Below are 22500 nucleotides of genomic sequence, written 5' to 3' on the forward strand. Positions count from 1 at the left end.
GTGGTTCTGGAGAAGTGTGGGTTCCGAGCGACTCGATACCGGGCACTGCACTCCCTGTGGGGGTGTGGAATGCGTGTGTCGAATTTGAAGTCGGTGGGTGAAACGGTTCTCGAGTTACGTGCATTACAACCGTACACACACGCACACACGCCCGCACACAGAGACGTGGTGCATTTATTTACACACACAAACACACACACGCACACGCACACACACCTTTAGTCTCGTAGTAAACGACGCCGGCGAAGTGCTGTATTCCAAACTGTGTCTCGTAGCTGTTCTTGGGAGGGATGTAGTTGGTGTGGAGCTTATGTTGAGAGTTCAGCTTGTTCAACATGGTGGTGTCTGTCCCCTGAAAGGACGAGAGACACAGAGAGACACACAGGGGGAGAGGGAGAGAGAGAGAGAGAGAGAGAGAGAGAGAGAGAGAGAGAGAGAGAGAGAGAGAGAGACAGAGAGCCTATAATTATGTAACTTACATAGCATATTAAGTAGACATAGCATTCTATATTGTAATAGTTTCATTGTACAGATATTCTACTGTTTTAGACGGATGTTAGGTTCTTATCCTGCTTATGATCCATGATGACTATTTCTATGTATCTGATGTATCACCATGCGTTGTTCTTGCTTACTGTAAATTGCTCTGGATTAACCCATTTTGGTTTTTAGTTGTTGAAAAATAGCAGATCTACAAGCTCATCATCATCATCATTTTTCGACCGCGGTCGAGATCGTGGATTTCACAATATCACGCCAGACTTCCCGGTCCTTCATTGCCATCCCCAGTTCCTCCTTACTGATGTCTGTGTCCCGACTCCCTAGCGATGACATCAGGGAACGACAGTTTTCTATACCTCTGGTCTGCTTTGAGGCAGGACTCCAGAGAAGAAGGGAAAATATAATCTCATTGTCAGCTCTGTTAGCAGTGGCCGGCAAACTGTGTTCTTCTGGATCGGACTAGTGAAGAAACACGGGGAAGGTTGCCGTATATTAGATTAGTCGATGGGTGGCTCTTCCAAAACAGATTCTGCACTCTCATTAGAAGGCGGGTGTAAGTGCCATCCAACCATTTCTCTAGTTTCTTTGAAAGTGTCCATGTCTCGGAGTCATAGAGTAGAATCGGCTCAATGGTCGTCCTAAATATTTGTACTTTTAACTGTCAGGATTTAGAAGGCATTTGTAGAATGGTCCTCAGGTCTAAAATGGATGAATGCCTAGATACATTGCAGATCGTAACGGTGTATGTACCTTGGGGAACTTGCTCTCCTCGTCGATCAGGGAGATGATGTTCATGGGCTTGATGGCGATCATGTCGAGCGCGTCCTGGTTGTCGGTGAACTCGATGTGCTGCCAGTTGATGTGCTCCAGGTTGTACTCCTCCTGCTCCAGCTTGAACACGTGGCGCACGAAGAACTGCTGCAGGTTCTCGTTGGCAAAGTTGATGCACAGCTGCTCGAAACTGCAGGGAACGAGGACACGAAAAGAAAAACAAACGATGAGAGAATTACAGGAACGTAAATGGCTTCTAAATCATGACTTTTTCTGAAAAACCATATGGTTCTATATCAGTGATTCTCAAACTAAGGACCCCAAAGATAATATCTAATTGACCGCCGACCCCCCGTCTGAAAATATGTTGTTCAAAAGCAAGGATATGAGTTAAAAACGAAAGAATATATATTCAAAGATTCAAGCTCATAGCGTGGCACTCGGTGCATGCGTGCGTGCACATGCGTGTGTGTGTGTGTGTGTGTACGGTATCGTGTGCAACATACCTGTTGACGGTGAAGTTCTCGAACCCAAAGATGTCCAGCAGTCCGATGGACCGCCGCGTGGATTTGGGCGCCATGGACGGAGGCTTGTAGATGGCCGCGTTGATCTTCTCCACGATCCACACGAACAGACGCCCGTAAATACCCTGCACACGCACACACATGCACACACACACACGCGCGCGCGCGCATGTGCACGCAACATACACAAACACAATAGAGCAAAGAAATGAAAATGCATTCCATATACTAAATTATAGTTGGGCTCTGATTGGTCACCCACAACTCTGGGGTGAGCGAAATGTATAATGAAAACTGAGGGAGTGCCAGAACCAATCTCCTGTGTGTGCGACCGTGCGTGTGTGTGTGTGCGTGTGCGTGTGCATGTGCGCGTGTGTGTGTGTGTGTGTGTGTGTGTGTGTGTGTGCGTGCGACCATGTGTGTGCGTGTGCGTACCTTAACGAAGGCGTCCCGTACATCCAGAGCCTGCTCCATGCTCAGAGGGGTGGAGACCGTCTCCCCTCTGGTGATCAGAGTCCTACTGGTCAGACAGTTCATCAGATCCTTCATGTCCACCTTAAAACACACACACACACACACACGCACACGGAGGGGTATATATTTATTTGTCAATGTTCAAAATGTGTATATACGCTGGGTTTGACCCTATAGTAAAATCACACCCGTGTGAAGTGAGGGGCGCTCCTATCGTGGTATACATCATCATGTACGTCAATGGGAATTAACTGCACGTATAGGATGAAAATATAGCCAATGTGCTCGTCTACATATGACGTGAATTCATTGCCAATGGCATTTAATGTTTGTGTTAGGACAAAGATCTACACTGCAGCTGAATGTAGGGGCGCCCCTCAAAAATGTATCTGTGGACCTTCAGCATTTCTAACCACACCATAGTTATTGTCACACTTTATTATTCTTCCGGAGTAACCTACCTAACTTCCGCTGTGATTGGCCGAGCTTTGCATAATGTTTGTAGTAGCTAATTGGCTGTTGTTGGTTACGTAACCAATCTGTGTTTTACAATTTCTAATTGAATAGTTTCAGTGTACCCCTGGTATAGTTGTTTCAGAGTGTTGTTCCTTCGTTGGCCACCAGATGTCACTGTCCGCTCTGTTCTCAGCATGTCTCAGTATGTTGGTTCAGAAGGTTACAGAGCAATGGGAGCATGATATTTGTCTCCACCAGGCCGAAGGCATGGGGGGAGAGTATGTTTTGCACTCCGTCCGTCCGTCCGTCCGTGTGTCCGTGTGTGTGTCCGTGAGCAGCTAATCTCGGCCACCGTTAACCCGGTCGATGCCAAATTTTGCACACACACACTCCCTGGATGCCAACGATGAACCTCTGCCCCAAACTTTCCAGAACGGCCTGTTATAGCGCCACCAGGAGGCCGCTTTGTGCAAAACAAGTTTTTGCACAGTACACCTACAGATTTTGTCCAAACATCGCGCAAATTGGTACACAGTCTCTCTAGAGCCATTCAACGAAACCGGTCTTTCAGATTTCTGAGACTCCATCCTGATTGGTTAAGATTGGCTTCCAAAGTTCACAGGAGTGCTCAGTTTCAAACAAAATGCTGCAAATCATGAACACATCGCGTGATTTCCGTGAAATTGTGCACACACATTCCCACTAGGCCGAGGACGAAATGCCACATGAACAATTTCAACTCAGCCTCAAGGTGGCGCTATAACTGGCCGAAAAGTGTTTTTACCTCTAACTGCACGGATCTGTGGATAATTTACTTTTGTTGCCCTTTTATCCAACCACCAGATGAAGGCAAGCTCCAATGTCCTATATTCCTATCCTGGTGGAGACCTGTGCCCAGAAGGGCACTTTTTCTAGTTAGGGTTCTATTTTCGTCCATGCCACTACTTATTTTTACTATTTTGAAAAACATTTCGAATAGTAAAAATAGCCTACAAGCTCACAATGTGTCGATGTATATCTAGATAGTTGAACTAGGCCTATTCAAAAATTATTTTCAAACGCAAAAGTGGTTTAGGGATAAGGGTTTTAGTATGAACACAAATGGAGCCCTAAATGCTATATTAACAGACCCTTGGTCCTTGAGGGGAATGGGGGGGGGGGGGGGGTACCAGGGGAACCCCAGCATCCACAATCATTAATTTTTAATTACTTCATCCATTTAAATGTTGGTTATTAAAGAATAGCAGATATACAAGCTCACAGCTTGTTACTGTGTGCCGTGCTGTGAGCTTATTATCTGCTATTTTTTAACATTGTGGAAAAATAATAAAATAATAACATCATTTGGGATTTTTTGAGGGGCGCTAGCCCCTCCTATGTCCATCTTTGAGGGTGTGTGTAAACACAAACATTGTCCTGACACAAACATTGAATGTCATTGACAATGAATGGCCAAAGTTTTGAGTGTTTGTGCAAACATAAATTGTGTAATTGTGTGTAAACACAAACATTGAAGACAAAAGTGAGGACGCAAATTATGATTGGCCGGAATGAGATGATGTATGATGATACGAGCGCCCCTCACTTCACACGGGTGTGATTTTTTTAAACATAAATGGTCAACATGGGCCTCCCTGGCACAGAACATTTTCAGATGGGGGTCCGCGGCCAAATAAATATCCATTTAGAGGTCCTTGACCTTGACATGCAATAAAGTACATTGTTACCTTCTGTCTAGGGATGGCGCTTGTTAATCTGTATTGATAACGAGCACCTTATCGATCAGGCTTATCGAGCCGGGTTCTTATCGAGCCCACTATTTATATTATTTTGTGGAAAGACAATAAACTCTGAAAAGAACCAGAATATTTTGCTAGGGCCTTCAAATACAGAACTTTTTTGCAATTGACATTTTTACCAATAAAATAATATTAAAGAAACTGTTAACTGGTTAATATGTGTACAGTACAGTCACTTTAAAAGTGTAATTCTGTTTACCCAGACAGCGCTGGTTGGCAGGTATCAATACACTTTTAGACCGACATGTTAGTCGATTTATTTCTTGATTGCCTCTTGTCTTGATTGTTTAAACATGACATCATGGGCCGCTATGCTCGCTGACAGGCTTGATAAGCTCAAAGCTACTCAATAAGATTGTTATCCCATTTTTTCAAGCTCCATCCCTACTTCTTATGTCTAAATCTGTTCCTTTTTTATAAATATTTTATCTGCTAGTTTCACTACTTGTGTGCTCAGATGCAGTATGTAGAGCATTTGTTTACAAAAATATATAGTTATACACAATGTCAGTCAGTGTGTAGTCTCGCGTTGCCCGACTATTGCCTCTCACAATTTCCAAATGCTTCCGTCATACTAGTCTGGAGCAACGGAAGCTCTGATCATGAGTCAAATATAAAGCAGAAGTGAATACAGTATATCTAAGCATATATAGCATGTTGCTTAGCAGAAAAGGAAATAAAACAAATAATCTCTAAAGACCTTTTAAATGGTATAATAATGAATAATGAACAGTCGACGGCAGCGTCCTCACTTCCCACATACCAATGGTGGCGAGCTCACACCGACCGACTCATTGGAGGGTTCAGTGTCTTGCCCAAGGACACTTCGACATGTGGACAGGAGGAGCCGGGATTCAAACCACCAACCAATGGATCATTGGTCGACCTACTAGCATTCGGAGATTGTGGAATAGTACCGGTAGTCTGGCTACGCGAAACTATAGTCAGTGTATGGTAGCAGCACACAGAGACAAGTGTGTGTGTGAGTGTGTGTGTGTGTGTGTGTGTGTGTGTGTGTGTGTGTGTGCGTGCGTGCATGCGTGCGTGCGTGCGTGCGTGCGTGCGTGCGTGCGTGCGTGCGTGTCACCTCCAGCAGTGTAGAGGCAGTAATGAGGTGGGGGCTGCGGACCACCTCACAGGCGTCTAGGTTGTCGTAGGTACGAGCTGTGGGGTCAGAGGTCAATGATGCTAATTATACATATACGGTAGATATAGGTTCCATGTGTAATATACAGTAGAATTATATATATATATAGACACCAAATATACCCGTAAACCCCCATCATGCATAGAAGACTACGCTATCTATCTATCTATCTATCTATCTATCTATCTATCTATCTATCTATCTATCTATCTATCTATCTATCTATCTATCTATCTATCTATCTATCTATCTATCTATCTATCTATCTATCTATCTATCTTCTCCTTTGTTGACCAACAGTAACACAGCTGCCTTCAATCCTTCATTCAGCAGAACTGTCAGTTAACAGCACTAATGACAAACGGTCTACTCTACATTCATCTAAACATGCAGCCCAGGCACCCAATCAGAAATAATTAACGGTACAGATATTTTGTGGCATTTTGTTATATTGGCTAGAGAAAATAAATATTCGCCATAACTTTTGATTGGGTGGGCAGGACGCACGTTTGGGTGGGCCCTGATATATAGATGTGTGCTTTACCTTCATATCGGAAGTTCCCCATATGCAATATGGCCGCCAGTAGTTTGGATATCTCCCCGTTCTCCGTGTCTGTGAACATCAGCACCTACGAAATGTACAACGCAGATATATACAGTCCATACATTCACATATTGACCATGTAACGCTTTAAAAGATGTGTGTGAGAAAGAGTGCCGTGATTTTTTGTATTTTTTGCCAGCTTTTCGTGTGTCTATGAGGTGACAGTATACTTCATTAGACCCCTTGGTGTGGTTGTGTGCAATGATGTGTTCCCTATGTATTTAGGGTTTCTTCCTGGAGGCTGAAACCTCGACAGTCAAACAAGAAAAACTGTGATATAGTGACATCACACTATCATCCTCTCCCCTAACCCCTCCCCCTTTATCATACAACTGCAGCCGTGGGTGCGGCTTCAGTTCAAGTGGATCACTAACTGGTGGGTGTGTCCACATAAAAACTACATTTTAACAAATATATAATAGTTTTAGGGTGGACACAAATCATGGCACTCCATCTTTAAGTGAGTCAAGGTTCATGCCAGTATACCTTCATGGCAGAGCGGATGTTAGAATACTCCTTCAAGTCATCACGACCATCACACGTTGTGCAGTTCCCCTGGTGAGACGCACGCACGCACACGCACACGTGCGCGCGCGCACACACACACACACACACACACACACACACACACACACACACACACACACACACACACACACACACACACACACACACACACACACACACAGTTAAGTAGGTGTAGTCTGTAGTACTCACTATAGTTATGGTGTAGTCTGTAGTACTCACTATAGTTAAGTAGGTGTAGTCTGTAGTACTCACTATAGTTAAGTAGGTGTAGTCTGTAGTACTCACTATAGTTAAGTAGGTGTAGTCTGTAGTACTCACTATAGTTAAGTAGGTGTAGTCTGTAGTACTCACTATAGTTGAGTAGGTGTAGTCTGTAGTACTCACTATAGTTAAGTAGGTGTAGTCTGTAGTACTCACTATAGTTAAGTAGGTGTAGTCTGTAGTACTCACTATAGTTAAGTAGGTGTAGTCTGTAGTACTCACTATAGTTAAGTAGGTGTAGTCTGTAGTACTCACTATAGTTAAGTAGGTGTAGTCTGTAGTACTCACTATAGTTAAAGGTGTAGTCTGTAGTACTCACTATAGTTAAGTAGGTGTAGTCTGTAGTACTCACTATAGTTAAGTAGGTGTAGTCTGTAGTACTCACTATAGTTAAGTAGGTGTAGTCTGTACTCACTATGGTTAAGTAGGTGTAGTCTGTAGTACTCACTATAGTTAAGTATGTGTAGTCTGTACTCACTATAGTTAAGTATGTGTAGTCTGTACTCACTATAGTTAAGTAGGTGTAGTCTGTACTCACTATAGTTAAGTAGGTGTAGTCTGTACTCACTATAGTTAAGTAGGTGTAGTCTGTAGTACTCACTATAGTTAAGTAGGTGTAGTCTGTAGTACTCACTATAGTTAAGTAGGTGTAGTCTGTACTCACTATAGTTAAGTAGGTGTAGTCTGTAGTACTCACTATAGTTAAGTAGGTGTAGTCTGTAGTACTCACTATAGTTAAGTAGGTGTAGTCTGTAGTACTCACTATAGTTAAAGGTGTAGTCTGTAGTACTCACTATAGTTAAGTAGGTGTAGTCTGTAGTACTCACTATAGGTAAGTAGGTGTAGTCTGTACTCACTATGGTTAAGTAGGTGTAGTCTGTAGTACTCACTATAGTTAAGTAGGTGTAGTCTGTACTCACTATAGTTAAGTAGGTGTAGTCTGTACTCACTATAGTTAAGTAGGTGTAGTCTGTACTCACTATAGTTAAGTAGGTGTAGTCTGTACTCACTATAGTTAAGTAGGTGTAGTCTGTACTCACTATAGTTAAGTAGGTGTAGTCTGTAGTACTCACTATAGTTAAGTAGGTGTAGTCTGTAGTACTCACTATAGTTAAGTAGGTGTAGTCTGTAGTACTCACTATAGTTAAGTAGGTGTAGTCTGTAGTACTCACTATAGTTAAGTAGGTGTAGTCTGTAGTACTCACTATAGTTAAGTAGGTGTAGTCTGTAGTACTCACTATAGTTAAGTAGGTGTAGTCTGTAGTACTCACTATAGTTAAGTAGGTGTAGTCTGTAGTACTCACTATAGTTAAGTAGGTGTAGTCTGTAGTACCACTATAGTTAAGTAGGTGTAGTCTGTAGTACTCACTATAGTTAAGTAGGTGTAGTCTGTACTCACTATAGTTAAGTAGGTGTAGTCTGTAGTACTCACTATAGTTAAGTAGGTGTAGTCTGTAGTACCACTATAGTTAAGTAGGTGTAGTCTGTAGTACTCACTATAGTTAAGTAGGTGTAGTCTGTACTCACTATAGTTAAGTAGGTGTAGTCTGTACTCACTATAGTTAAGTAGGTGTAGTCTGTAGCGCTGCCCAGACTCAGCTTCTTCTTCTGGTCGGCTGTCATTCCGTTCAGCATGCAGTAGAAGATGTGGTAGTTTCTCTCGTCCTTAGCCTGGACAAGAACCAGAGAGGAGGGGTTTGGGAAAGTTTATTTTTTTTATTTTTTTTACAGGTGGATCTACTATTTTTGAAAAATTGTGAAAATGTGGCGCACATTTCGAATACATATTCTTTCAGATCGGACATTTTTTACTCAAATCTTTGCTTCTGGGGCATATTTTCAGATGGGGGTCGGCGGCCAAATACATATATGTTTTGTCTTTGACTGACATAGAAACATGGGTTTTTCAGAAAACTGTCAGGATTTGTAGAATCGTCCTCAGGTCAAAATGGGTTAAAGGAATAGAGGGTTGAGCATGCGTAAACCCGGGCGTATACCTGTCGACAGACTCTATGGCCCCATGGGAGTGTAAAGGAATAGAGGATTGAACATGCTTACCTGTCGACAGACTCTATGGCCCCATGGGAGTGTAAAGGAATAGAGGATTGAACATGCTTACCTGTCGACAGACTCTATGGCCCCATGGGAGTGTAAAGGAATAGAGGATTGAACATGCTTACCTGTCGACAGACTCTATGGCCCCATGGGAGTGTAAAGGAATAGAGGATTGAACATGCTTACCTGTCGACAGACTCTATGGCCCCATGGGAGTGTAAAGGAATAGAGGATTGAACATGCTTACCTGTCGACAGACTCTATGGCCCCATGGGAGTGTAAAGGAATAGAGGATTGAACATGTGTAAACGAGGGCGTACAGTACCTGTCGACAGACCCTGCTCTTCTCCAGCAGGTACTGCTCTATCTTGGCTCCCTCGATGGCTCCTCTCTTGTTGAAGTGGATGTCGATGTACTTCCCGAAGCGAGACGAGTTGTCGTTGCGGATCGTCTTCGCGTTGCCAAAGGCTGCGAAACGGCAACGAAAACAAAACAACACGGCAGTCTATTGTTATTATGGCGCACGTTCCCTTTGTATCTGTGTGTGTGTGTACAGTGTGTGTGTGTGTGTGTGTGTGTGTGTGTGTGTGTGTGTGTGTGTGTGTGTGTGTGTGTGTGCGTGTGCGTGCGTGTGCGTGTGTGTGCATGCATGGTCAATGTTGGTCAATTTGGTTCCATTTGTACACTCTTTGTACACATTTAATTTTGTGTATTAAATTAACATTGATTTTACAATATAAATCGGGGTCTCAGAGATAGTAATGCCATTAAATGGGGGGGTCTGTAGACTAATGCACGTCAAAGTGGGGGGGGTCCTTGAAATGAAACAGGTCGAGAATCACTGCGAGAGCCGTAAAAACTTCTCTTATGGGGGGGGGGGGGGGTCCTGGCATATCTCTTCAAATGGGGGGTCCACGTGGCTAATTAGTGTCAATTTGGGGGTCCTTGACATGACAAAGTTTGGGGACCACTGGTTTACAGAACTACTCATTCAAGATGACATCCACACAGTGTTCAGTACACTGAAATAATATTTCAGGCGTCTGTCTCTCACCTGTCAACAAACAGTATAGCTCTGCTAACGTCCCATAGCCTGAAGGGATGGGCCGCTCTGATTGGTTCAGAAACATACAGGCTTAATTCCGTTTCAGACTGAAACTTCAAAATTGAAGTGAAGATGCGTGGGGCTTAGCGAAGGGACACACATGTGTGCATGCGTGCATGCGTTGCGTGCATGCGTTGCGATGCGATGCGTTGCGTGCGTGCGTCACGTCGCGTGCGTGCGTGCGTGCGTGCGTGCGTGCGTGCGTGCGTACCTTCTAGAATAGGGTTAGCCTCCAGGACCTGCTGTTCTATCCAGGAGTGTTGACCGCTGATGGCCGCCAGGAACTGAAGAATTAACTTGGTGCTCTCCGTCTTCCCTGCCCCCGACTCCCCACTGAAACACACACGCACACACGCACACGCGCACACGCACACACATGCGCGCACACACACACACACACACACACACACACACACACACACACACACACACACACACACACACACACACATTCATTAGTTAAAAGTCAAAAGTTTTAAATATGAAGTACCGGTATGTGTTTATCAATCAATAAACCCTGACTCTGTTTGACCAGAATGGAACACAAATTATCTTAATTGGTATTAAAGAGGAGGAGTGCCACAATGTTTGTATTTTTTCCAGTTTTTCAAGTGTCTATGAGGTGACTGTACTTCATTAGACACCCTGGAGTCGTGCAATGGTGTATTCACTTTGTATTTAGGGTTTCTTCCTGGAGGCTGAACCCTTGACACAGTCAAACGTGCCAATGAAATAAACAGTAATATAGTGACATCACATTATCAGCCCCTCCCCTAACCCCTCCCCCTTTATCATACAACTACAGCTGTGGGTGCGGCTTCAGTTCAGGTGGATCACCACCCATCACCACCCACCAGGCAAACCAGGCATACTTAATGAACTGGTGGGCGTGTCCACATAAAAGCATGATTTTAACAAATACTGTACACTTTTTGGGAAAAGTTCTTCCTCGTGGCACTCCATCTTTAACAGCCGTGTTTAACGTACTATTTTCATGCCAAAGTAGCTCAAATTTAAACAATATTACACGACAGGGTGGTGTGCTTTACCGTCATTAATGGCATGCCTGCATCGCTGCAGCTGAGCAAGCAGGTAGGCCAGTTCCGTAGGCAGCGCAGACGTGCGTTAATGACAGTAACGCATGACCGTCGAGTGTAATGTTGCAACAGTTATGTATACAACTGTTAAAGATGGATTAAATCAACTGTAGATTTAGTCGACTGAAATCTTATGATATTTACAGTAGTCGACTAAATCTAGACTAACACTAAGACATTCCAGGTGACTAAAATATGACTAATTTACCTAAATTAAAACTATTCAAGAGACTATGACTAAAACTAAAATCAAATGTTGCTGTCAAAATCAACACTGCTACACTCACTGCAGTTTGTGGCCAAAATTGACTGAGGGGCTGCAATTGGATTTCTTTGAAATTCCGTTTTTTCATATGAAAGCAGGGAATCATAGCTTCAAACTGACACATTGGTTGTTAAGTTTGATCCACCAGTTTTGGAGATATGGCTTATAGAGTAATGCCTTGCAGAGAAACAGCATGTTACATGTACAGTATAAGCATTTATTTCATATTTACATGTTGATTTCAGCTCTGACACTTATTTCAGACATGCTCTAGTATGTGAAAAGTCTGCCTGTGCTATTTACTCATTTTGGATAAAAAGAAAACTAGTTTTCTCCTCTGGTGAAAAGCTGGAGGTTGCGCAATGGCAGACTCTCAGTCAAATCTGGTCATATATGTCACCCCTATACCAGTGTTGTTTTTGGCAGCCAATTTCTATTTTAGTTTTAGTCGTCTCTTAGAATAGTTTTAATTTAGTTTTAGTCACATTTTAGTCACCTGGAATGTTTTAGTGTAAATTTTGGCAGGCCTTGATGCCGTTGTAATGACTGTTATTACACTTACAAGCTTGTAGATCTGCTATTTTCAGCATGCAACCAAGTGTAGAATGAATTATACTGGATGTACTATATACTCTTGTCCACTATTCCCTTCCTAACATTTTAGTCTAGTTTATATTCGTCAACAAAATTGCCGATATATTTAGTCTTAGTTTTAGTCATCATAGCTCAGTTTCCATTTAGTTTCCATGTAGTTTTCCTCAGTGGAAAAAGGTATAGTCGACGGACATCTCTCGTCTTAGTTTCAGTCGACCAAAACAACACCACCCCCAGCTGTACCTGATGATGCAGCACTGGTCGCGGTTGTTCCGCTGCATGTTGAAGTAGCAGTTGTCGGCGATGGCGAAGATGTGCGGCGGCATCTCGCCGATCTTCTTGTTGGTGTACAGGCGGATCTGGTCCGCCTGGTAGATGGGCAGCAGCTGGTACGGGTTCACCGCCACCAGGATCGAACCCGTGTACGTCTGAGAGCGTGGAGGAAAGGCCCCGGAGAAATGGGAATACAGACACTAGTTAGGGGGAAAAAGCAGTATATACTGTATATCATTTTTATCCCACAATTTTGTAACCCATTTTTTCCACCCAGTGTCAATTATCTCATGTAATCCTGGGCGCTACACTTCCTCTGCCGACCGGCGACCAGTTCCTTTCCCCTCCATCAGGCGCCCCGGCTGGCCAGGGGGAGGTAGTTTTAGAAACCAGGATTACTGCATGTTTTTTGTGAGGGTACCTATACCCTAGGCCACTTTTCCAAATGTGATGATCTCATCACGTTTGTGATGACGGCTATATGGCCGTTTTCTTTTTTAGCCCAAGGAGTGTTTTTTGTGCAAATCTATAATGCTTGCAATGGATTCAGAATCATGAACAAAAAAACTAGTTTGACCTGTTACATGCTGCAGTACTTAAAATCAGTATTAAATGTTGTACATTTTGCCTGCATATACAGTAGGTTATTAATGGCATGCCGACTTTCAGCAGCTGTCACAAAGATCCCAATGTGCTCTGAATATCCAATCAACCGTGTGCAAACGCAACGTGCATCGGGCATTCATTTCAAAAGCAATAATAAGTGATTAAAAAGTGATAAAAATAAATGGAACATATACCAATGTCAATGTGGCATGCATTGTTTTCATCAGAGACGAAGGAGATGACGGAGTGAGGTGCATACGTATAGGCCCGACTCACACCTTTCGATCTAGCATACAACATTGATGCATGCTAGATGTATACAAAGGGTGTGATACATCTTGCCCCAATGGAATTCCAATGGAAGTCACATGGTTTGACACAACATTTGTGTTGTATGGCTTTCCGCTGTGTTTCGACTGCCCCCCACCCCCTCATACAACACAAATGTTGTGTCAAACCATGTGACTCCCATTGGAAATGCATTGCAAGCTTGCATCAGCTATACATCTCATACAACAAGCATACATCAGTCTGTTGCGAAGGTGTGAGTCAGGCCTTAGTCTAAACTAAGTACTGCACCCCACATGCATACAGTGAATGGCAGATCGAGTGGCAAAGTGAGTGACAAAGTTAATTTAATGTTGTTTTAAGTAATTTAATGCAATGTTTGGATGTATGGGGCTGTCAAGGCCAGAAAGTATAGTTGTTTTGCCACTCAGTAGGCGTTCCTGCATACCTTCCACTGCTTCCAGGTATGATGATGATGATGTCACATGCATACCCTCTATTCGGGCTCCCAAACTATGGAACGCCCTACCTATTAATTTAATGTTTCATGTTTTACATTTCTAAAAAAAAAACACCTTTACGTTAAGGCTTTCTCTAAATTTCCTCTTGCATACCTTATTACATTTTTTGATTATATGTGCGTGCTTTCATTTTGTGCTTGCTGTTATTCAATGATATCTTGTTGTAGCTGCGACTACGTTGTTGTTGTTGTTGTTCTTTACCCTGCTATGTAAAGCACTTTGTGACTTATATATGTCTTGAAATGTGCTATATAAATATAAATTCATTATCGTTATAATTATATATAGGCTACTCTTTTCTGAGCCCCTGAGACAACTCTCTCTAAAAGGATACATACAATTAATTGTTTGTGAAAAAACGCAGAAATCTGCATTTTGGTATACCTCTTCAGACTCCATCTTAGCCCGCATAGCTCTTGCTGTAGCACTTGAACTATAGCCTCGGTGACCTCAGAGGCGTATGCAAAGGCTCAACTTATGTCATTTAGATCAGTGGTCCCCAAAGAGGGGCCCGGGGGACCCTTATAGGGGGCCTTGAGGGAGTTCCAGGGGGTCCCCAGCTAAATGATAGTTTGGAACAAAATGGACCCTTATGGGTCTCTAACTCTGAGATTCTATAAATGGAACCAATAGCGGGTCCATTTGGTGCACTCTCAGAGTTACATTAACATTGATTTTTACAGTTCACTTTGACATTCATGCGACTCCCCAATTGCTTTTGTTGGAAACAGCAGGCATTTAAGAAGCCATGGATGCCATCATGTGTGCTGTACGTGTCTCATGTGGTTAGTTAGTTCGTTTCAAGCGGGAGTTGGAGGAGGGGTGTGTGGAGGGGGTGGAGGAGGGGTGTGTGGAGGGGGTGGAGGAGGGGTGTGTGGAGGGGGTGGAGGAGGGGCAGTAGAAGGAGTGGACGGAGGCGGAGGGCTCCCTTATAGCTCAGATGGCGCAGCGTGACAATGACAATGGTATCAGTGTCTGGACACGGGAGGACGGACGGCCATGATGGAAGTGGAGCACCATGCACATAGTGAGCAAGGAGCCTGGTTACCAACACACACAGCCCTGGGCTATGTGTGGTTCCCAAACTTTTTCATGTCAAGGACCCCCAAATTGACACTAATTAGACCGCGGACACCCATTTGTACAAATGGAACCAAACGGACCAGTTAGTGTCCGTTTGGTACCATTTGTACACTCTCAGAGTTACAGACCAATAAGGGTCCATTTGGTTCCCAACTATCATTTAGCTGGGGACCCCCTGGAACTCCCTCAAGGACCCCTGGGGGTCCCGGACCACAGTTTGGGAACCACTGCTATAAAGCTCATGGACATTAATCAATCGTCAATCAATCAATCAATCAATCAATCAATCAATCAATCAATCAATCAATCTCTGCATGGACGATCTTTGAAGGTTTTAAAACACAAGAATGGATTGTCCCTGCTTAGCATGTCAAACCGTCACCTTCTTAAACCTTTTTAAAAAGTTTTTTTTTAAAGACGTATAGGGAAACAAGCATCGAGTCGGTAACGATGTAAGTTGGAGATCCATGCCCCGCCCGGCTATGCAATACCCGTTGTACCCGTGTCAGAGTACCCGTTCCACCCATCTGTCTGTGTCCCTTTTATGCCCATATATGGAGATATCTGTATATGTCTCTCTGTGTCCCTTTATTCCTATATGGAGTTCTGTGTCAGGCATGCCCAAATATGGAGTGTTGTGATGTCAGAACAGGCCAGCTCCATGCCTGGGCAGGGGCCCTGTCCAGATCCCGGGCAGAGGCCTTTTGTGGCGGTTCTGGACAACCGTGGGTCCGACTGACTCGACACCGAGCACTGCACTCCCTGTGAAGGTGTGGAACATGTGTCGAATTTGAAAAAAAAAGAAAAAACCTCAAAAAATGGCCTTTAGTTTAAGAAGGTGACGAAACACTTGTCATGCAGGTGTGCTCTCCTCCGGTGCAGTCACATGCCAAACATCTCCTGATCTGACACAATAGACTTACCCTCCCACCACAGTTAGTCTTCAGAGAGAGAGGGGGGGAGAGAGAGAGAGAGAGAGAGAGAGAGGGGGGGGGAAGAGAGAGAGAGAGATAGAGGGGGGGAGAGAGAGAGAGAGAGAGAGAGAGAGAGAGAGAGTGGGGGGGGCAGAGATACATACAACAATAGACAGAAAGGAGACAGAAAGCGAGGAAAATAAAGAGTCCGATCGAGATAGAGAGAGACAAAGGGATAAAGAAAGAAAGAAAGAAAGAAAGAAAGAAAGTAAGAATAGAAAGAATAGAGAAGGAACGAGACACTCAAAACAAACACGTCATGTCCCAGCAGTTCACCTGCAGAACTGAGTGACACTTTTTTATGTTGTAATTTTTTCCAAGCTCATGTTTTCCAGCACTTTGCAACAACGTACCAGTGTACCATGAAACTTGAGTCATATCACCGATTCATCCAACGCAATAATAACCTTTAGTCTGTAGCAGTGTTGTTGTCGTCGACTAATACTACGACGTTGACTAATACTACGACGGAAAATGTTCGTCGACTACGTTTTTCCACTTGTAGTTGCGGTGGTCTGCAGGTTGCATACATGTATGAGTACATGCACACAGTACTTACATAAATGAGTTTCTCCCTGTATCTGATGAGCAGGTTGCGGAGGATCCCGGCTTCATTTAGGTCTCCCAGGCGGATCATGTCCTCCACCCCGTGGATGGAGGTTGGGTGCATGGGCTTGATGTTGGTGGCATTCTGGGGGGAGATCCAGTGCTCCTGGAGGAAGGGGGAGAACATACAGCAGGTTAACATCATTCTGATCCAGTGCTCCTGCAGGAGGAGGAGGAGATACAGTAGATATGGCTCCATCTTGCGGCAGGGGCCCCTTTTCCTTAATTTGGGGATTTAGTATTGTGTGAGAGCTGTGGCCCCGTAAAATTTGTTATCTTGTGCCACAGCCTAAGTCCCTAAAACATCTCCATTACCCCTTACATTATGCATACAGGTGTGGTTTGGGTGCCACCTGCCATTGCCTTTAAGAGATCCATTATCCATTTAACCTTATGCCCAGTGATTTACACTATGGCCCATGGCCATGGAAGAGCGACACACGTTGCTGCCTTGAAATATAGCCTGTTTATATTTTATACAGAAGCCGGGTTGTTTTGTGTCCAGTAGCGCCAACACAGCCTCACTCGTGCAAATCTAATAACTTATTTGACTAGACAATTAAACACAATAAGCACAAGGAATTGACACTGCTGATTATAGTAAAATTCCAATCACAGAGATTTGTGGAGAACTAAGACAGAACGAGACCTCTGAGCTGTGAATGTTGTGCAACATGACTCACTCCGAGGCAGCTGCAACTCAGGTCTTACCGTCTCAGAGGAGCGCATTAAGGAGCACATTCTTTTATCAAACAGAATTTGCATGGGTGGTTTGAATGGCACTTTCCATTGTCCTAAACCTGTGTGCATAAGGTAGCAAATATAGGGAAAGCGCATTAACACGCCTACAGACACACCTCCACCCGCAAATATAGGAGTCGGCAAAATGCATAGTGGGTTGTGTGGCCGCAAGATAACGTTTACGCATAGTGGAAGCTCCTGAATGCGTAATTCACGGAAAATGTTTATTACTTGAGGATAAAGCATGGCATAAGCTGGAGCCCATAAACTATATTCAGGATTCCAATTCAAATATAGCAGCAGTAGCAGATATACAATGAAAGTGTTGATGTGGCGTATCTTAGAGTAGGCTATATTAATAGAGAGGCACCGGGTTTTCTCCTCCCATTAACTTGCATTAAGTTGCTCAAAAGCGCATGAGGCACAGGGTGCATTATGGGATGGACTGCATGGGCCAAATTGTGAACGCGCTGGCCGTTGACTATCATTGCACGCGTTCACGTATGAAACAGCGTTCACGTGTCATTGCCCAATAACGTGCGCAATGATAGTCAACGGACTAGCGCTGGCTCGAGCTGCAATACCAAATTTGACCACTATGTACATTTCGCCCCAGGGTTTCCCCCGGGTGCCGTCTCTATTAATATATACTCTAAGGTATGAATCAGAAAACTAGTTCTTGGACTAGTTTGTTTAGTATATCGAGCGGCGCCGGAAGCCAATTTCCAATTAATTGTTCCCATAGACGCGTCAGAAAGTATCATTTATTTAAAGACCTTCACGCCTCAGACAAAGACAACTCGGATGGTGACAACTCATGTCAATTGGGCCGAACAAATAATTCGTTTTTTTGTTGTTTTTCTTCTATTAGTTCGGCCCCAAAACGTTGTGTTTATTGTCGTGAGTTGTCACCATCCGAGTTGGCTTTGTCCGAGGCTTAATTGGGGAATTATTTTCCGGGCCTGTCGTTGCCATGAAAGGGGATTGCAACGCTCTATATCCAAATTTTATTCCAACTCGTAGCGACTGGCGAGACAAAAAATTTGGGCCTGTTGAGAACTCTACTAATAACTTTGGGGCGGGCCCTTCTATAATTTGAATGGACAGGTATCAGTCAAAAGTAAGGATGGGAAGGATCAACATTTGGAATGTCATCAGAACAGGTCAGCTCCATATATGGAGATCTAAGGGTTTGAGGTTTGAGGTCAGTTGCTGGGCCGACTCCATATATGCAGATGTAGGTGATGATCCAGTCTTCTCCATGTATGGCTAATCCAGGGTATGATGAGGTCAGTGTTGTGATCTTCATATGACGGCCATATATGGTGGCGCGTGACGTGTCACGAGGCGTGACTATATATGGTGGCGTGACACGGAGGAGGGACACGACTGATGGGAATTGCAGGTTTTCATAGTGAACTTGCGACCTACGCTCGCAATCATTTTTCATCATCCGTTCTAGACTGGATAGGTGAGTCAATTTATGAAAAAATATAACTTAACCCCCCAAAAATTGATAAAAACGGTTTTTCAATGGATTCTGGTAGTATCGGGCAAGCTAAATAACATACTAAAAGTCATACTAAAAATGTGTATGTAATAGTATGTTCTTAAGCATGTCCAGAGGTACTAGAATAAGTTGAAAAATACTTTGCAAATGTTTTAACATTAGAGATATGGCCATTTTAAACTCCATCTGGGACGCAATCTTGAAAATGACGGCTTTCTGGGGAGTAGATTTTGGTAGACTTTGGTAGACGTTATTTAGCATGCCCAATACTGTACCAGAATCCATTGGAAAAACCTTTGTATCCATTTGTTGGGGGTTAAACCATATATTGATTCACCTAGGATGACACGGGCGATTTAGGGACACAGACAGACAGTGTGTGTGTGTGTGTGTCTGAAACTCCCCAAAGTTGTTTGTCAGTTGATGTCACTGCATGGGGCATAATTAATGCATGGATGTGTACACGACTACTACTACTCCTCCTCTTGGGTTTCATTCACTGACACTTTGTCCTCGTTTGCTGTGTTCGTCAGGGACGTGCAGAGACACTCACTGCATGTCCCTGACGAACACAGCAGACGAGGACAAAGTGTAGAGAGGCAGACACGTAAAGACGGCACTTTTGGACAAAAAATGCGAAAATAGCAGATCTACAAGCTCTCAACGTGTCCCGCTGCGACGCGTTGAGAGCTTGTAAGATCTGCTATTCTCAGGGCTCAACCCATGCACTTTTAGCTAGTGGAGATGCGGTGTGTACGACATGGATTTCGAAACAAAATGTGTTCAACGGAAGAAATGTTTTGCCCTCCGGGCGGCACGGACAGCAGCACTTAACCGATGAGCGGTGACAGTGATTCAGCCGGCTGACTGGCTGACTGGCTGGCCGGCTGGCTGACGGACGGACGGACGTGGTCCAGACCTGTGAAGAGCGTTTTTGGGACTTACATTGGTCTCATCGTCCAACACCTGGATCTGTCCCGAGTCACAGAGTTTGACCACTGCTCCGATCGGCACCACAAACTCCCGGCCCGTCTTCAGGTCCAACCAGACATAGTCTCCCTGGAAACACAGAAGCAAATAATATCATATTCAGTTCAGTCACCACAAGCAAATCTGAGGTCAGAAACGTATAGACGGTACAATGGTATCTATGACTCTGTGCGTGTGCGTGCGTGCGTGCGTGCGTGCGTGTGTGTGTGTGTGTGTGTGTGTGCAAACAGTACAGGTTGCAGTGAAGCACAGCATTGGTCCAGAAGGAACGAAGATAGACTTTGCTGTCTTGTTTCCATTCGGGTCCCATACATTCATTCACAATAACAACAGTGACAACAAACATCTCACATTAAATCTACATGTACAGGTTGGGTAAAGAGGTGGGGCAATCACCTTCTCTCCCTTTGACCTGATGACAGGTGAGGTGAAGACAGACAGACAGACAGACAGACAGACAGACAGACAGACAGACAGACAGACAACTTGGATGGAAATGTTTTCTCACACACACGCTTAATTGTACTGCTATCCTTCCCTATAGGTGTAATTATCCTCAATTAGATGCAACATCACACACACGCACGCATGCACGCACATTAAGTCTGCTTCAGTTTTGTGTATACACATGATGCACAGATTCACAACAGACATGCAATTATGATTCACACACACACACACACACACACACACACACACACACACACACACACACACACACACACACACACACACACCAGACATTATTCAGACGTACAATCATCGTCTCTGTCAGGTGGAAACCTCATTATGTCCCAAACTGTTTATTTCCGGGATTCAAATTCAAAAGTATCAGATCTACAAGCTCACAATGCGACGCAGGCTTGTGGATCCTTTACTTTTGATGCTTATGCGTAGTATGTATGCTATTAATTTACAAATAAACTGTGATAATGCTGGCCGTTGGACGGAGGTTCCAGGGAGTATATTGTATATGTATATTTCAGGCATTTTATTTACCTCCAAAGTGCAGTGACAATACAAAAAGTTATAAATACTGGCCAAAATACCGTTCAAAAATGGGAAACAAATACACCTGCTGGCTAAACTTTAAGAAAACACAACAGATCTTGAGAGACTGTTACAGGCTATTTAACCTTCAATTCATTCACAGGGCCTAACATAAAGACCAAACATAATACACAAAGGAACAGTCACCCCCTCCCCCCCCCTCCTCTACAGTATTTGGCACCCTCCAATCTAGAGAGGAGTGCCAGCACATGCAGAGGAGAGGCAGGTGACAAACATACAGTACCAATGCAACTTCAGTATCAATGAATACAAATAAACATTTTAAACTCTTTCAACCATTGTGTCTGTAGTGCACAGGCTGGCCTGGCCCGTGACATAAACACCAAAAGATTTATGGAGATAAGACGTTTTATACACCAGATAGCAACATTATAATTAGAGATGTCCCGATACTGTATCGGTATCGGAACAGTATCGGTATCGGCCCTTATTTGGTCATAATTATCGGTATCAGCGAATATGCCAGTCTAACCACCGATCCGACACAGGGGTAAGGGGTTGACACTATGGCAGGTAAATACAATGTTGGGACATGTGGAGTTTGCTTTGGAGTTGCCCCAAACTGCAACTGCGCGTTTGAGTCTGCTATAAACACAACACGAGATATATAGCTAGATAGCTATAAACACAACACGAGATATTAGGGGTGTCAACAGGGGTGTTATGAACCATTCAAAATCGATTCATAATTTCCAAAAATCGAAAAAAATGTTTTTTTCTGGTTACAGTTTTCACCACATGGTGTTTGTGATATGAAATGTAAGCTCACCCTAATCACAGTAAACATCATGTCTTCAGTCATTTTCAAGTTACTGTAGTCACTTCAGTTCAAGACTGGAGTAGATTGTGATGAACTCTTATGTATTGAATCGAGAATCATTTTGAATAAAAAATCGTTTTTGGATTGAGAATCGAGTTGAATCGATTTTTTATCGAATCGTGACCCCAAGAATCGGAATCGAATCGTGGGACACCCAAAGATTCACAGCCCTACGAGATATATAGCTAGATAGCTATGAACACAACACGAGATATATAGCTAGATAGCTATGAACACAACACGAGATATATAGCTAGATAGCTATGAACACAACACGAGATATATAGCTAGATAGCTCTAAACACAACACGAGATATATAGCTAGATAGCTCTAAACACAACACGAGATATATAGCTAGATAGCTCTAAACACAACACGAGATATATAGCTAGATAGCTATGAACACAACACGAGATATATAGCTAGATAGCTCTAAACACAACACGAGATCACAACACATGGTATCGGTATTCGGTATCGGTATCGGCTAAGGGCCGATTCATACTCCTATTTTAGAGCTGAATAAAAGTGGGTTCGGCGCTGTAGAGCCTACAATTTGACGTCATTTGAGGTTCGGGGGGGCGGGTACCGTCCTAAAGTCGGCTCTTCGGTGCTACTGAAAATGTCTGACAAGCCGAAATCATTTTGGCACTACAGCGCCGAAACAGCGGTAAAATAGGAGTATGAATCGGCCCTAACACAGTAATTTTGGTATCGGATCGGGAACGAAAACAAGTGTATCGGGGAAATCCCTAATTACAATGCATGATTCATTACACACATAGACGCATGCAACACACGCAACGCAACACACACACACACACACACACACACA

At 43.7% G+C, this 22500-nt stretch overlaps 1 protein-coding gene across 1 annotated transcript in view; it reads right to left on the reverse strand.

Annotated features, from left to right (window-relative positions):
- LOC310864906 (unconventional myosin-VIIa-like) overlaps positions 1-22500 on the reverse strand; it is a 74111-nt gene that overhangs the window by 51364 nt on the left and 247 nt on the right. The window contains 13 exon segments of the mRNA XM_083773736.1: positions 217-352; positions 1252-1462; positions 1779-1921; positions 2232-2351; positions 5613-5689; positions 6217-6301; positions 6763-6831; positions 8623-8736; positions 9446-9588; positions 10437-10558; positions 12425-12609; positions 16486-16638; positions 19729-19842. Coding sequence (XP_083629862.1) covers positions 217-352; positions 1252-1462; positions 1779-1921; positions 2232-2351; positions 5613-5689; positions 6217-6301; positions 6763-6831; positions 8623-8736; positions 9446-9588; positions 10437-10558; positions 12425-12609; positions 16486-16638; positions 19729-19842 — 1672 coding nt within the window.

This window comes from Protomyctophum parallelum, assembly GCF_964188405.1.
Source record: "Protomyctophum parallelum genome assembly, chromosome: 9".
NCBI lineage: Eukaryota > Metazoa > Chordata > Actinopteri > Myctophiformes > Myctophidae > Protomyctophum > Protomyctophum parallelum.